Raw genomic sequence first — 13,177 nt, 5'->3', positions numbered from 1 at the left:
TACGGTACTTAGCTGCTTCAAGCACCGTTTCACTTCCCTTTCCAACTTGCGGACCTTCAGCATCCAGGTGCGGAGGATGACCTTTGGCGTTTTAGTCTGTAGCTACAGGATTTTAGTCTGTACCTTGTTTGCACAGCAGGGCCTTTAAAATCTCAAACCATTTCGTCCCTTCCGTCCCCCTATGTGAACATCCCAACAAGGCAGGTGAAAAGATGATAATGCCAAAAGATGCACTTTTTTGCGCTTGAGAATTATTTAAAATCTTTACCCTTAAACCCTTAAACTTGTGCTACGGGCTGCTGGCAAGTAACGTTCCGTACCTTTGGAACCCTTGCTACAAAAGGGCCAGGAGCATAGCAGTTGTTACTCAACAGCAGCAACGGCTCACAATGGAGGATGAATATTATGCGAAGCTGGTACGTAAGCAATCGCCAGCGTCAAAATGCGTGGACTTGCTGCGGCTGCTGCATGCAGTTGACTGCTTCCCTAGAGGTAAGAAATTGCGATCTCTGATCTAGAGGCAACGATTTGCAGTTTTTTGCATCCACTTGACCAAGCTGACCCGCGGATAGGTGGCTTGTACACGGGCTATTATGCCTTGGCAGCCGCGACACGCTACGAGATATTCTGGGTCGAGATTCTTAAGCGACATAGTACAACCACTGTACCGCCATTGGACATCGCCTTTGCATGGTGTGTGCATAGCCCATTAGGCTTGCTTGCCAAGTACGTACACGTGGGGCCAAAATGGCAAGACGATGCTAACCTTGCATGACGAGCTGTACATCTGTCTTTACGAGCCTTAACATTTTCATCTTCAAAACGTTTCCGTGTTACCAACCTGACGTGGGTGCATAGAATGCGAATCGACGTAAGCAAGAGCAACTACTGTTCGCCATCTGCAGGTTCATTCACCGACAGGATCCTGCAGCGTACAATAAGTCGCTCTTAGAAAAAGGGTTGCAGGATGTCCACCCGATTAATAGCACGGCATTCTCCTTCGGGCAGCGGCGTTCAGACAGCACACTGTGGAAGTCCGTGGCTGCCAGCCACCCCGCCTGGCCGCCCCCGGCCCCCGGTTCGGTGCACAGCAAAACCACCGGGCCGCTGGCCTTTGCGACGCAAGTGGTGAGTGCTATTGCGTGCTAGGCACTACACAATCCAGCTTCAAGGGATGCTTTGGCTTGCCCTGAACGGCATAATGAGACGGCAAAAGGCCGTCAGAAATGCCGTCAACGAGCATAGTGAAGGCGCCCATCCCAGTCAGGCCCAGCCTGGCTCCCATACATACCGCCTTCACCTCATTTCCCCGGGCATCCCCCTTCCAGGCTGCTGCTATGGGCCGCTTCTCCCGCATGCTCCATTCCTGGCTGCGGCCGCACTTCCTGGATTTGACGTTTCAAAACCAGGCCCAAGACAGGTGGGCAGGGAAATACACCAGTTCTGGGGACACCAGTTCTGGAGTGCAGTTCCGGGCACAGGTGCGCCCCTCCCCTGGCTACAAGAAGCCCTCGTTTGGCTTGCCCTAGCCTTGCTCTCCATTCCCTTGCAGCTTTGGTTATTGTTGATAAGCGCTAAAGTGTGCGCCTTTGATGCCGCTTTCCTGGTAATGGTAATTATAATTTCCTGGTCAGACCCCCGACATTGTTCGGGAGGTCTAGGTTTACTAACGCTGCTGAGGTGTGGAGATGGGGTCTAGTTAATGGACTGAGTTTCGCATACTGAGATGGTGGTGATGGCTGATCTGTCTCTACGGATGTCGGGTGACTGGATGAGGAGGGGTCTAGTTGGCAGGACCCAAACCGCCGTCGGTTGTACGTTGTAATCAACTTTCAATATATATAGTCCACGGCCTCCCGGCTTTGACGGACCCCCCCGCACTCGTGCAGCACTTGTAACTTGCTAAGGCGGATGCTGCACGTCCATTTCTATCCACTGTGATGGTGCCGTTCTTGAAAAGCGTGCATTAAAAATAAGTCGTTGTTCATTTTTTCCCCTCAGGTACATCCGCTTCCTGGAGCTGCACCGTCAGCACCCGGAGGTGACTCTGGTCCCCACCGCCGACATTGCGCTGATGTGGCACACACACCTGGGGATGAGCGAGGAATACGCGAAGGCCTGCCTGTTCGGAGAAAGGTTGGAACCTTGGCGGCCTGATTACTTGGACTTGAGCGACCCGGCAAAGATAGCTGGGGCATACCGCGAAACTGCGCAGCTGTACCAAGAAAAGTACGGTAAGCTCGTGCCGTACATTGCCCTATACGTTCCTTGGGACGAGTCTGGCAGCATGTCAAGGTCGGTATGAGGGCTACTAACGGACAGGCCTTGCGCTGAGCGGCACGTTTCCGGGCGGGGAATGTGGCCACGTTTTCGCCTCAACAATTTATCCGACTGTCCGTGCATCGCTACCCGGCTTTCATTCCTCTCACCCTCATGCTTTCGAACTAACCTTTCCAGACCCCAATATCCTCGCCCCTGTCAGGTGAGCCGTACGACGGCCCCGACACTGCCTGGCTGGCGGACTCGGTGCCGTACCCGCTGGTGACGTCCGCCAACCCGCTGGCCTACGCGCTGCGGGTTTTTGACGACAATCCGCAGCAGGCGGAGCAGCAGACGGCCATTGGCCTCGCCTGCCAGGCCACCGGCCTGCCTGAGCCCCAGCCCGGTGCGCCCGTGGTTCGCAGTGGGGCTCATGCCCTGTACTTGACGTGGCTGGCGGCCAGGAGGGCGGAGGCGGCCTTCAATGATTTGACGTGTAATCGCTGCTGCTGGACGAGAAATAAAACGGTCCATATGCAAACGTTGGGGTGAGTTGGCCTGAATCTCTGGATCTTTGCAGGTTGCGACGGACTGTACGGGGACTGGGCTCAGTTGAATCGTACATTAATCAACATGGATTTGTCGGAACAGGTGTGCGCCTCTGTGACAAACCTCTGGAAAATTTACCAGTTGGCGCAATCCAACGAAGCACCCTGAAGAGCTGAAGGATTTGCTCATGAAGCCATTCCTGTTTGCAAGACACGACCTCTATGCGTGAACGTTAGTTATCTTGTTTATCTTGCTGCCCTCTCTCTCTCTCCCTCTCCCTCTCTCCCGCCTTGACTATCCCTCCCTCCCTCCCACATGCACGTGTACGGCTCCAGGGACGTCAACTCCGCACTTGTGTCCGTGGCCTACTTCCTGGAGCTGCCGGACATTGACACGGTGGGCGGGTGTCGTACTAGTACGGTGTCCTATCGCACATGCCCAGCTGCTCATGTCGTCCTTGGAATTGAATGGGTTTGTTTTCCGATGCTGGTTCCGGGCAAGTCTGGGCGGAACCAGGTCAATCATGCGCACGATGTCAAGCTCCATGAACATCATTAACGGCGATAGCACGCGTCATCCACGCATGCACACAGGCATGCGGGGCGGTGCTTCAGGTGCCCAGGCTGCCCAGGCTGCCCAGGCTACTACCACTACATTTTGTTGCTGCTTCCCAAACAAAGCTGTATCTCCTTTTCGGGGCCGAATGGAAGCCTCTTGCACTTGGCTGACATCCACACTCGCTTAGGTGTATTTGGTTCCTGCCGTACTCACCTCCCCTTTTTCGCCTCCCTCACAGCACCCATACATCAAGGCCATCTCGCGGCGGGTGGGAACCTGGGAACCCAAGCCCTCCTCTCTCAAAGGTGAGCACCAACACCAAGGAACAGAAGTATGGAAATATGGATGAATGAATGGACGAACGAAGAATGAATGATGCCGCAGTGGATTCGACCGGATCATCGGTGCTGACCATGCCCCAAACCATGCCAATATCATAACAATGCCATGCGCACTATAACGTAGAATATATGAATGATGAATATAATATATGAATGGTTTTACGTGCAATATGCAAATTGTACTAGACGATTGGCACTGGTGCCCCTGCCCCAACACTGTATGTTATGTATGTTAGGCCAGGAAAGGCCCAGATGCATATGTCCCAAGGTGAGGTCCGCGTCAAGGCCAGGAAAGGCCCCAAACACCAGCGGCGCTCCCCTGGCTAGTATTAGGAAAACAAAACCCTAGGAACGACACGGCAGACAAGTCCCGCGTGCGAGCTGCTGAAGTTGAAATCCCGCTACCGTGTGCATGATCAGGAACTCTTGAGCCGGCTATGGCGACGGCAGAGACGGCCTTCAAGCCATCCGACCCGGCGGATTACCTCAGCGGGCGGGAGTCGCACCTCCTCAAGGGTCTTACGCCGCTGCTGGCTGCGGCGATGGTGCCAGCGCCGAAGGCGGGTTCGGCCCCCATGGTCTCTGACAGCTATGATTCGCCCTTGTGGCGCATCCTTGCTACCCAGCAGAGCGTACATCCCAAAGTAGAGGGCCAATACTCGTCGGCATGGAAGATCTCCGCGAGTCATGGTGTGGGACGTATGCAGCACATGTATCAAACTCGGTCGCACAAGCACGAAGGCTGCTACGTGTACGGATCGAGCGATTATTACGTTGTTACGACGTTGTACATGACAGGGTGGTACTATTATGGTGACGGTTATGGCGGCGGCGGCTGGGTAGGTGGCGGCGGCTGTGGTGGCGGAGGCGGTATCGGTGTTGATAGTGGTGGCTTCGGAGGGGATGCCGGTGGCGGTGGCGGTGGCGGTGGGGGGGGAGGGGGCGGTGGTGGCTGCGGTGGCGGTTGCGGCGGCGGCGGCTGTGGGGGCTAAGCTAGGAGGCCTAGTTGGCGATTGTTTCACCTGTGCGCGGGAGCTTCTGATGATGAATCGCCTAGAATGGCAGTTTTACATGGCGGAAATTGCGCACGTGGTGATTTCTCGATCAGCGAATTTCTTATATTCTGATGACTGTTGGTCGAATGATGCGTCCTGGACTGCTTTGCGCGCAGGGTCTTAACATGACGACAAACAACTTTGCGCAGGCGATTGTACCTTTGTCACAATGTATGGAACATCGTATGTGTCTATTCGCAGCAGTAATTGCCATTCCTTGCCTTCTTGCTTCCATTTGCCTACGAGTGAAATCGTATTTCATTGAACAGAAGACGACCTTGTAGGTGGTTTTGGCCTGTGTGTTGCCTTTAATTAAGCAAGAATTTCTCGTCATGAACTCTTGTCATTCCGGAGGACGAGCAAGTCCCGCCCTGCCGGCAGTGCCATAACGGAAGATCCTGACTCAACACTGCATGGCTGGTGATACAGATTCCATGTACGTTGAGTCAAGTGCAAACTTTAATTTTGACATAATATAGTTTTGTGTGTTTCGTGCGGACCGTACCTTCTGGGACACTGTTTTTATCTACCTATTTTTTTATATCTACCTATTGTGGTGTTCCAACATAGGGCAGCTGTACTGCTGTACTGTGCGAAATACCCCGGCGGGGCTTTTAAATACTTAATTTTGCGGTTATTGCGGCGTGTACGCGAGCGGGCGTGGCGGGCGTGTACGCGAGTGTCTGTGTTTGGTTGTTACAGTGGGCTCCAGACTCACGAAGAGTAGAGCCAGCGGGCCAGCGGGCCGCGCACTGCATTAGAGACTAATAGTTCAGTGTCTTCTGGCTGGAAGGGCCGGATAAGACTTCAGCAGTCTTAGTGCGTTGTGATACATTCGTCCCGTCCACAGGATGTAAACTTGGGCAGTAATTTTGCGTGCCTTGGCAATTTGTCCATTTGTTTTTTCGACGTCACAGGCCAGCACCGCAGGACCAACATTTACAAATACCCGCAAAGAGGGCATGAGCTTAATCTCCGCCTCCCCTTTGTGCTCTATCGACGTCCTGGACGTTACAGTCCGTGTCATGCTGCACCACACCAAATCCTTCCTTTTCCAGCAGCCACCTCTCTACGGTCCAAGCAGTAGCACAACAGCTTTTTTTCCGCCGCGTGACCACTGCCCAGCGCGAGTTGCATTATGTACCCCGCAAACAACCAATGCACGCTGTTTCCCCAACCAGGCACCATACGAGGCCTCGGCATTACGCACTGAAAACGCACGCCTTAAGTTAGGAAAGAAATCACTGGTCTGTACGAGAAACCGCCAGTACCCACGAAGTAAATACGTCGGAGCTCCAGCGTCCCCCTGCTATCAACGCCCACCGCACATTCTGTAGCCTGCTATATCGTATCCAAATATGTACATGCATACATGTCCACCACGCAAGGTGGCGAAGAAGAAATACTGCAAGTCATCGGTGGTTCCTTTCGCCTGTGAATTTCGTTACCCTTGAGTAAGATGATAAAACATGTGCTACAGGGCCCACCGCCATGGATGCGCCTGGCCCCCGAACGAGGTAAACCTTTGTCCCTACTGTCCGCGGTGTACCAACCCGAGGCGTATTCCCGGGCATCTTGCAGCCGTCGTGGCCAACACCGACCCATGGGTCCTTTGCTCGTTGCGATCCCTTTCGCCGCTCTTCCTCTTTGCTCCTCTCCACCATGCCTTCCACCATGCGTGCTGCCGCTGCACCACCCTTCATAGCTTGACACCGTTGTTCTTGGCCCATTTGCGCATCACTGCCACAATGGGCTCGCACTGGTCCGCGCTGTTGTTGCCACGCAGCAACGTGATAATGTCTCGAAGCGAGTCCTGTCGGAGCCGAAATGGTGGATACTTTGCATCGGGACAGGACCAGAAGAAACAAAACGGCGAATGGGGCGAATTGCACAAAGCCTGTCTATCTAAAATCTAAAATACATCCACAGCGATCATTAACAAATTAAGCCTCCAAACTCAGAAAAAGCAGCTCACCGTTATCCTCTTCTACCAACACACAAACGCCAGCTTGTACTACATAAGCCAAGCACCTCCCTGTGTAATCATTAAGGGCCGGCCGGCTACCACAGAGCTCGTAAAGGGGCCCTGGAGCCCCGTGCCTAGCCCTCCGAATCTCTCTTTTGCGACCTAGCACGAACATGGCACGGCAGCACCCAACCGGAAATAACAAGGACTTGGCAGCACCCCAGTCACCACCGTACCTTGGGCTCCTTGCCGGCGACGATCATTTGGAAGGCGCCGCAGGCCGCACCCTTCTTGCCTTCCAGGTACTCAGGCGCCGGGTCCAGCCGCTCAAGCACGTCGAACGCCTGGAGGCGGGATTAATGACTTAAAACTATATACATGAGCAGAACATTATACCAGCAGAACATATCACAAAAACAACAATCCCCGAGACCAATTCTTCTCAGGTTTTAAGTGTAAACTACTGACAAGCCACATTATCTCGACATGTACGCCTATGTGACCACACGTCCGCGTTACATGGCCTTCACCGCGCGCACGGTCCCGTATCTCACCTTGCACGCAAAGTAGAAGGCGCCCATCTTGTAGCAGTCGTTGGCGATGAGCTGCAGCAGCTGGTAGGACTCGTCGTTGGTCTCCAGTCGGAGGTACAGCTCCCAGGCCAGCCGGCTCTTGCCGTTCATGATGTAGCACCGAGCTAGCCAAGATAGGTAACAGTATTCGTTCCTGCGCCGGTAGGGATGCCTCAGCGTAAGTCCATGGGTTGCGTCGTTATGATTACCTAGAGCTCCGGGAGTGTATGCGGAGCAGACAAGGAGGGTTTGCATTCCCGTGGAGTCATAACCGGTCCGGTGAGAGGTGTTTTGCTCCGGGCGGAGGTCTCTTGAAGTATAGCAGCAGGGAGACTACCACAACAGCAGTGGCGGCTGCGGCTGCGGCAGCTGCGGCTGCGGCGGCCAGCCGTTGCAATCTCGCGGATGGCTGCCATGCCAGGCATACGGCTAACCCGTGTATCCCCTTCCCCTCACTTCACGCACCGGTACTTGTCGTTCTGGATCTGCAGCAGTGTCTCGTCCGCCTCCTTGTACTTCCCGGTGGCGGCCTTGGCGATGCCCATGTTCCAGTTGAAGTCGTCGTCGTTCAGGAAATACGTCTTGATCGACTGCAGCACCAGCAGCAGCCCCACCACCACCACCGCGACGACCGCCAACACCATATTCACGTAAGGAAAAGCCCAGGAGGTCAAGGACGTAAAACAAGAGCCGGTTTAATGACCAGCTAGCCTATAATCGAACACAGCAAAATTTTGCAGCAAATGACCGCCCGGATGCAAGTCTTCATATGCCTGCAGTCTGTTCTGAAAGCACTACTGCTATAAGCGGTTCAACGACCTGAGTTTGATTCCTAGGTAGTCGTCCGACATCGCCGGGAGGGGAACATTATGGCTAGTTACCAAGATGTGGAGATGTGATCAAGCTGGTGGACTGTAAATCACATGTGGGATCGGAGGCGATTGCTGTAACCTCTAACTCTACAGATTTTCGGGTGTTTACTGGATCAACCGTCTTGGATTTGTAGTTCGTGTGGCGAAGTATAGTGTGGTAATGCTGGGTGGTGTTCAATCCACGATATGACAATCATACTTGCCCTGCCTCCCACCTTGCCTCCCCACACGCACCGAGAGGAAGACCAGCACGTCCTCAAACTGCTTGAGGAGGAAGAAGCAGCTGGCCATGCACTGCCGACCAGGGATGGTGTCACACTCCGAGGCGGAGGCGCCCACCAGCTGGTAGTACTGTTGCGCCTTTTTAAGGTGCTCCGGGTCACCCTTGGCCTGGCCCAGCATCGCGTGCACCACGGCCTACGGAGGGGACGGGGCCGGCGGAAGCGGTGGACACGAGGCAGCATGAGAGAAGGAATGAGACAGGAATGGAAAAAGCGGCAGCTCCGGATCTGGGCCACAATGTTCGGCAAAAGGCGCGGGCCCGGAGAAACGGATGGGAATGGGATGGACAGGACAGAGTGGCACTGCTTGTGGTAGAGGGCAGTGGCAATGCCGAACACACAGCAACGCAGCCGGGTGTGCGCTCTGTGCAAAGCCACGAAAACAGATAACTGGAGAATTTGCTTAGATGACCACAGCCTCATCGCCAGGGTTGCCTTCACTCTGCCCTCAAATTCCAAAAACATGTTCAATAGCGCGCCTAGAGGGTTAAGGAGTGCTACATGTCCCCCTATCCTGTAGCCTTGCCGTATCCGCGCGGCGCTAGCCTGGCTCACAACAGTTGAGGCATGCATGAGCGTGGAGGTGAGGAGCAACGCAAGCAGGATGCAACGCAGGAAGGCAGCCGAGCGGACGGTCGATGTGACGACAGGGCGCGGTGTGGCACGGGACGCGTGGCAAGGGTGTCTAGGGATGAAAGGAAACTTCTCGCTGCACAGGCAGATGGATACAGCCAAGAGGAAGCCCCCCAGGATGGAAGACGTGGAGGGCGTGTGTGTGTTGGAGGTCTGGGCGGATGGCCCCATATACAGATGGCGCCAAGGGCAGCAGAATGAATGCGGTGCAGAAACCAAAGTGCATCTTCGGTGCAACAGCCTTCCAGCCAGCCTACCTTCAAGATGAACTCGGGAGGCGTGGACGGTTCCATATCCTTGATCAGCATGTACGCCTCCCCAATCTCGTGGTGGCGCAGGTGGTGGATGACCAGGTTGAGCCGCGCCTCGGGCGGGATGTCGCCCAGCGGGGGCAGCACCTGCAGCGGGGGACGGATCAGGAAACCCGCCGCAAGGAAATCCCCACCCGAATGAGCGACCCAGGGAGCGAGGCCAGCGGCTTCTTGGCAGAACATGGTACATCACCCTCAGGCGCGCCAAGCAACAGGCACGTAACGCCCTGGCGGAGTAAACACGCACGACCTAGCAATGCCCCCTTTCAGCACACACACACACACACACGCCCTTACCTGGAGTGCGTTCTCGCCCCCTCTAAACACCACGAGGTTGTGCCGAATGAGGTCGTGGTCCAAGTGCTGGCCGCCACTGAGCTCCGCCAGCGTCTTGAGCTCTGCTTCCGCCGCCTTGCCGTTGTACATGCGGAAGTGGTTACAGGCCTGGGGCGAGGAGCGGGGCAACAGGTTGAAAGAACCGGCGTGGCGACTTTATCATTGCCAGCTTACCATTAGGTATGGCTTTTACACGACGGCTTAGGAAAGGTGTTACAGCAGAGTCCCGGCGGACTTGTGTGATGCGCATTAGTGCATAGCAGGGGTAAGATGTAGCGGGGTTGATGTGGGACAGGGCGGCAGGCGGACTTGTAGTTTACTAGATGCTTATGGAAGGGGGTGCAAGCACCTCACCTCATCGGGGCAATGCCCGGAGGCTAATGCAAGGCGGACGTTGTACGGCCGCCGGATGGGCTGCATGTGCTGGCAACAACGCAGCCCAGTACCTTCCGGTGGAGTGCGCCCACAGCCACCTCACATATACATATGCCCTTCAGGCGCCTAGCGAAAAAGGTTCAACACATCGCGTGGAGCACTTCCCCACCCCGAACCCCCAGTGCCTCCCCACCGCGAAGCGCGCCACACACCTTGAGGTTCACGGCTATGGCGCTGTCCTGGAAGGCGTTCAGATACACCCCCAGAATCTCCAAGCTGACATCGTAGTAGTCCAGCTTGCAGTAGCACAGAGCAACGTAAACCTGCAGGAGACGACGTGAGAGGACAGCAGGACGTGAGAGGACACCGCCGACAAGGACACGGCGGGAAGAACGCATAAATGGCAAGGACACGGCCCCACACGGGAAGAACGCATGAGCGACAAGGACGCCGGGAACGCCTAGGGACTGTATGAAGGCACGAAAGTAGGAAAATCACGAGGAATGGAAAGGCAGTGAAGGTTGTTGCCATGTATGTGCCGCACCATGCAGGCTTCCGGAGATGCTTTATACGGGCAGGCAAGCAAAGTGCAGGGAGGATTTCGCCACGTGTACGGTCAGCGCTCAGGAGGCCTCTGACATCTAGGCTTCCTAGACCCCCTCAATCCTTCCCCACTTGACCGTTTTACCACTGCGACAAAACACCGCCAGCATGGCTGCAACTATATGCTAAGGAGACCTTCGAATCCAACCTTCGCCGACAGTCGAGTCTGGGGTCTCGTGTGTCTGTACCGACAGGTCTTTCGTCCTACTACCTAGCACCCTTCGCCTTGCCAGGCCGGATGGTTCATCCATCGGCCACATCCTCGGCCAGTACCTCAAAGTCCACTCCGCACAGATGCCAAACGCCCCATTCAAGGCAGAGGACACAAAAGCCCAGTTCACGCTCACGTTCAAGGCCAAGTAATCTCGGTGCTCCAGCAGCAGCCGCTTGTAGATGTCCGTCGCCTGCATTGTAACAGGTCACAAATGTACGGTAGATCTTAACTATGTACCCTGCTAACACTTGCGCTGGGATCCGCTGGGTGCATTACATGTGCACCAGTGGACAGGCGCGTCCATGCTGGGATCCGCAACATTGCAAGAAATTCCGTAGAGGGAACACGGGCACAGGCCGGTCCGCCTGTCGTGTATGCATGTATCCAGCCTGAAGCCTAAGACGCAAAGCCCCCTTCGCCCTGGCGGCGCCAGAGAGGCAGAGCAGCCAGCATCAAAGATGTAAACTGCCTATGGGCCTTGCTTGGTTGCGTGACCTCCCGTCCTGGACTAGGTGGTTCAATCGCACGCAACCCGCAATCAACCTGGTCCAGGCCTGCCAAGCTCCACGAAGCAAAGCCCGCGCTATGAGAGGCACCGGAAACGCCGACCCGGCCCAGGTACAGCAATTGGCCCTAGTTCAGCGCCTGTGGAGACCGTGATGGCCACCAGGCCACCGACTAGCTGCAGGCGGCCTACGCCTTGCCATTCATGCCCCTGCCGCAGTCTGCGGGCCCGCCACTCCATCCTAGCACCCAGAGGTCCAGGGCCTGGCATAGCTCTGTAACCGCAAGCCGCCCGTGGCAAACGCACCTCCTGAAAGTGGCTGCGCTGGTAGTGAATCGACGCCAGGGTGAGCTGGTCCTCGATGGAGTCCGTCAGCTGGCCATGGTAAGCCATCAGTTTATCATCGTTACCCTGTCGCTGTGCGCTGTGGAACAGAATGCGAGTCTGCAGCGCGCACTTGGGCCCCTTTGCGCGGGAAAATAGTTGGTTGCGTGGGGTTGTGTTGGGGAAAAAGGGTCAACGTTGTTGCTTCAAGGACGATGATTCCGGGCTGCGTATACAGGCATCCCAAAGTTGCAACCCTTAGAAAAAGTTCGTGCGCACCTGCTGCGCTGTCTCTTCAGCCTCTTTATACATCCCCATGTAGTAGAGGCACGCCGCGGAGTACACGAAATACATGGGATCTGGGTCATCATGAGTCAGCAGCTCCTTGTAAATCGCCAGCGCCTGTGGGCGGGATAATGGGCTCTTCCTGTAAAGATGTTGGGAGGTGAGGCGTACCCAAAGCATGCGCCCGAGTGGTCCGCACCTTGTCGTGCTCTCCGTAATGGAAGTAGCAGTAAGCTAACCATTCTAAATTTTTAACGTCATGCCGATTAGCATGCCGTCGGAAAGACAGCAACGCAATCGCTCCAAGATAGTCACGCTTCGTTAGGAACTCCTCAAGCTCCGGCACCTTTGGTTTCTCCGTTTGCTGTGCCTGCAGATACGTTGCCAAAAGTTGTTCGCTTTCTATAAATTGAACCACGGTGCCAAGCCCAACTTTGTCCCGCGGACCTGCGCGACGTTTGTGCGGGCTGCATGCTGTGGTCTTGACTTGCTATAAAACATTTGCAGTCAATCTACAGCAGCACGCCCGCCTAAGGCGGTTCGGCAAAGGTCTAAGCAAAGGATGTTGAAGGTCAAGTCTCAGCTAAGCAGTAAAACTATCAGACGTCAAACCAATTCATATATTTATCTTGTGCTCAAAACCAGAAGAAATAAAAAACGTAACAAACTGCATGGATAGGAGGACGTTCGTCCGGCGTAGTGCCGTACTTCCATTCTACATATCTCTCCCAGCAAAGGTCGAAGTTCCCAGTCTCTGCAAGGAAATAAGCGATATTTGGGTCACTCGATAGTGATGCTTCTTACTTTTTACTGCCTGCTGGCTACCTCACACCCGACACCATCCGTAAAGTGTGCTGACAGCTAGTGACAAAGCCATTATCCTAAACCGCATGAGGGAGGCATATTGGTTCGGCGGAATATAATCCCAGTAATGCTTTGGCATACCCATTCTATCAAGTGACGAGGAATGGCTTTATTCTGTTTTGAAAACATCAGAGCGGTGGATGCCACTCTGATAAACATCCTACCTAACGGTATAGCTAACCGTGGCTATCCGCGAACAAGGAGAGAGCATTGATATGTGTGTGTTACATGGTTGGGGGTGCGTGACCCCATACCTGTAAAACTACCTCATACG

At 54.9% G+C, this 13,177-nt stretch overlaps 2 protein-coding genes across 2 annotated transcripts; one reads left to right on the top strand and one right to left on the bottom strand.

The window, feature by feature from the left end:
- Positions 1-405: 405 nt before the first annotated feature.
- On the top strand, positions 406-4,699 carry VOLCADRAFT_87988 (uncharacterized protein; the record flags this gene model as incomplete). The annotated part of the gene is made up of 8 exons (XM_002947723.1): positions 406-416; positions 1,092-1,128; positions 1,329-1,420; positions 2,002-2,234; positions 2,483-2,807; positions 3,144-3,204; positions 3,605-3,671; positions 4,128-4,699. 8 exons carry the CDS (start codon positions 406-408, stop codon positions 4,697-4,699), a joined length of 1,398 nt encoding a protein of 465 aa, XP_002947769.1.
- A 987-nt stretch (positions 4,700-5,686) lies between these two features.
- dyf13 (flagellar protein Dyf13) lies at positions 5,687-12,673 on the bottom strand. The gene is made up of 13 exons (XM_002947600.1): positions 12,487-12,673; positions 12,239-12,409; positions 12,034-12,156; positions 11,737-11,895; positions 11,059-11,115; positions 10,321-10,431; positions 9,695-9,841; positions 9,344-9,484; positions 8,407-8,589; positions 7,766-7,890; positions 7,283-7,454; positions 6,965-7,072; positions 5,687-6,575 (listed from the first exon to the last, which is right to left on the bottom strand). The coding sequence occupies exons 1-13, from the start codon at positions 12,538-12,540 to the stop codon at positions 6,462-6,464; spliced, it is 1,665 nt and encodes a 554-aa protein (XP_002947646.1). The 5' UTR covers positions 12,541-12,673; the 3' UTR covers positions 5,687-6,461.
- Between the last annotated feature and the right edge of the window lie 504 nt (positions 12,674-13,177).

This window comes from Volvox carteri (genome assembly GCF_000143455.1).
Source record: "Volvox carteri f. nagariensis unplaced genomic scaffold VOLCAscaffold_7, whole genome shotgun sequence".
Lineage (NCBI taxonomy): Eukaryota > Viridiplantae > Chlorophyta > Chlorophyceae > Chlamydomonadales > Volvocaceae > Volvox > Volvox carteri.
Note: the sequence above shows the minus strand (reverse complement) of the source record. Positions and strands in the feature narration are given on the sequence as shown.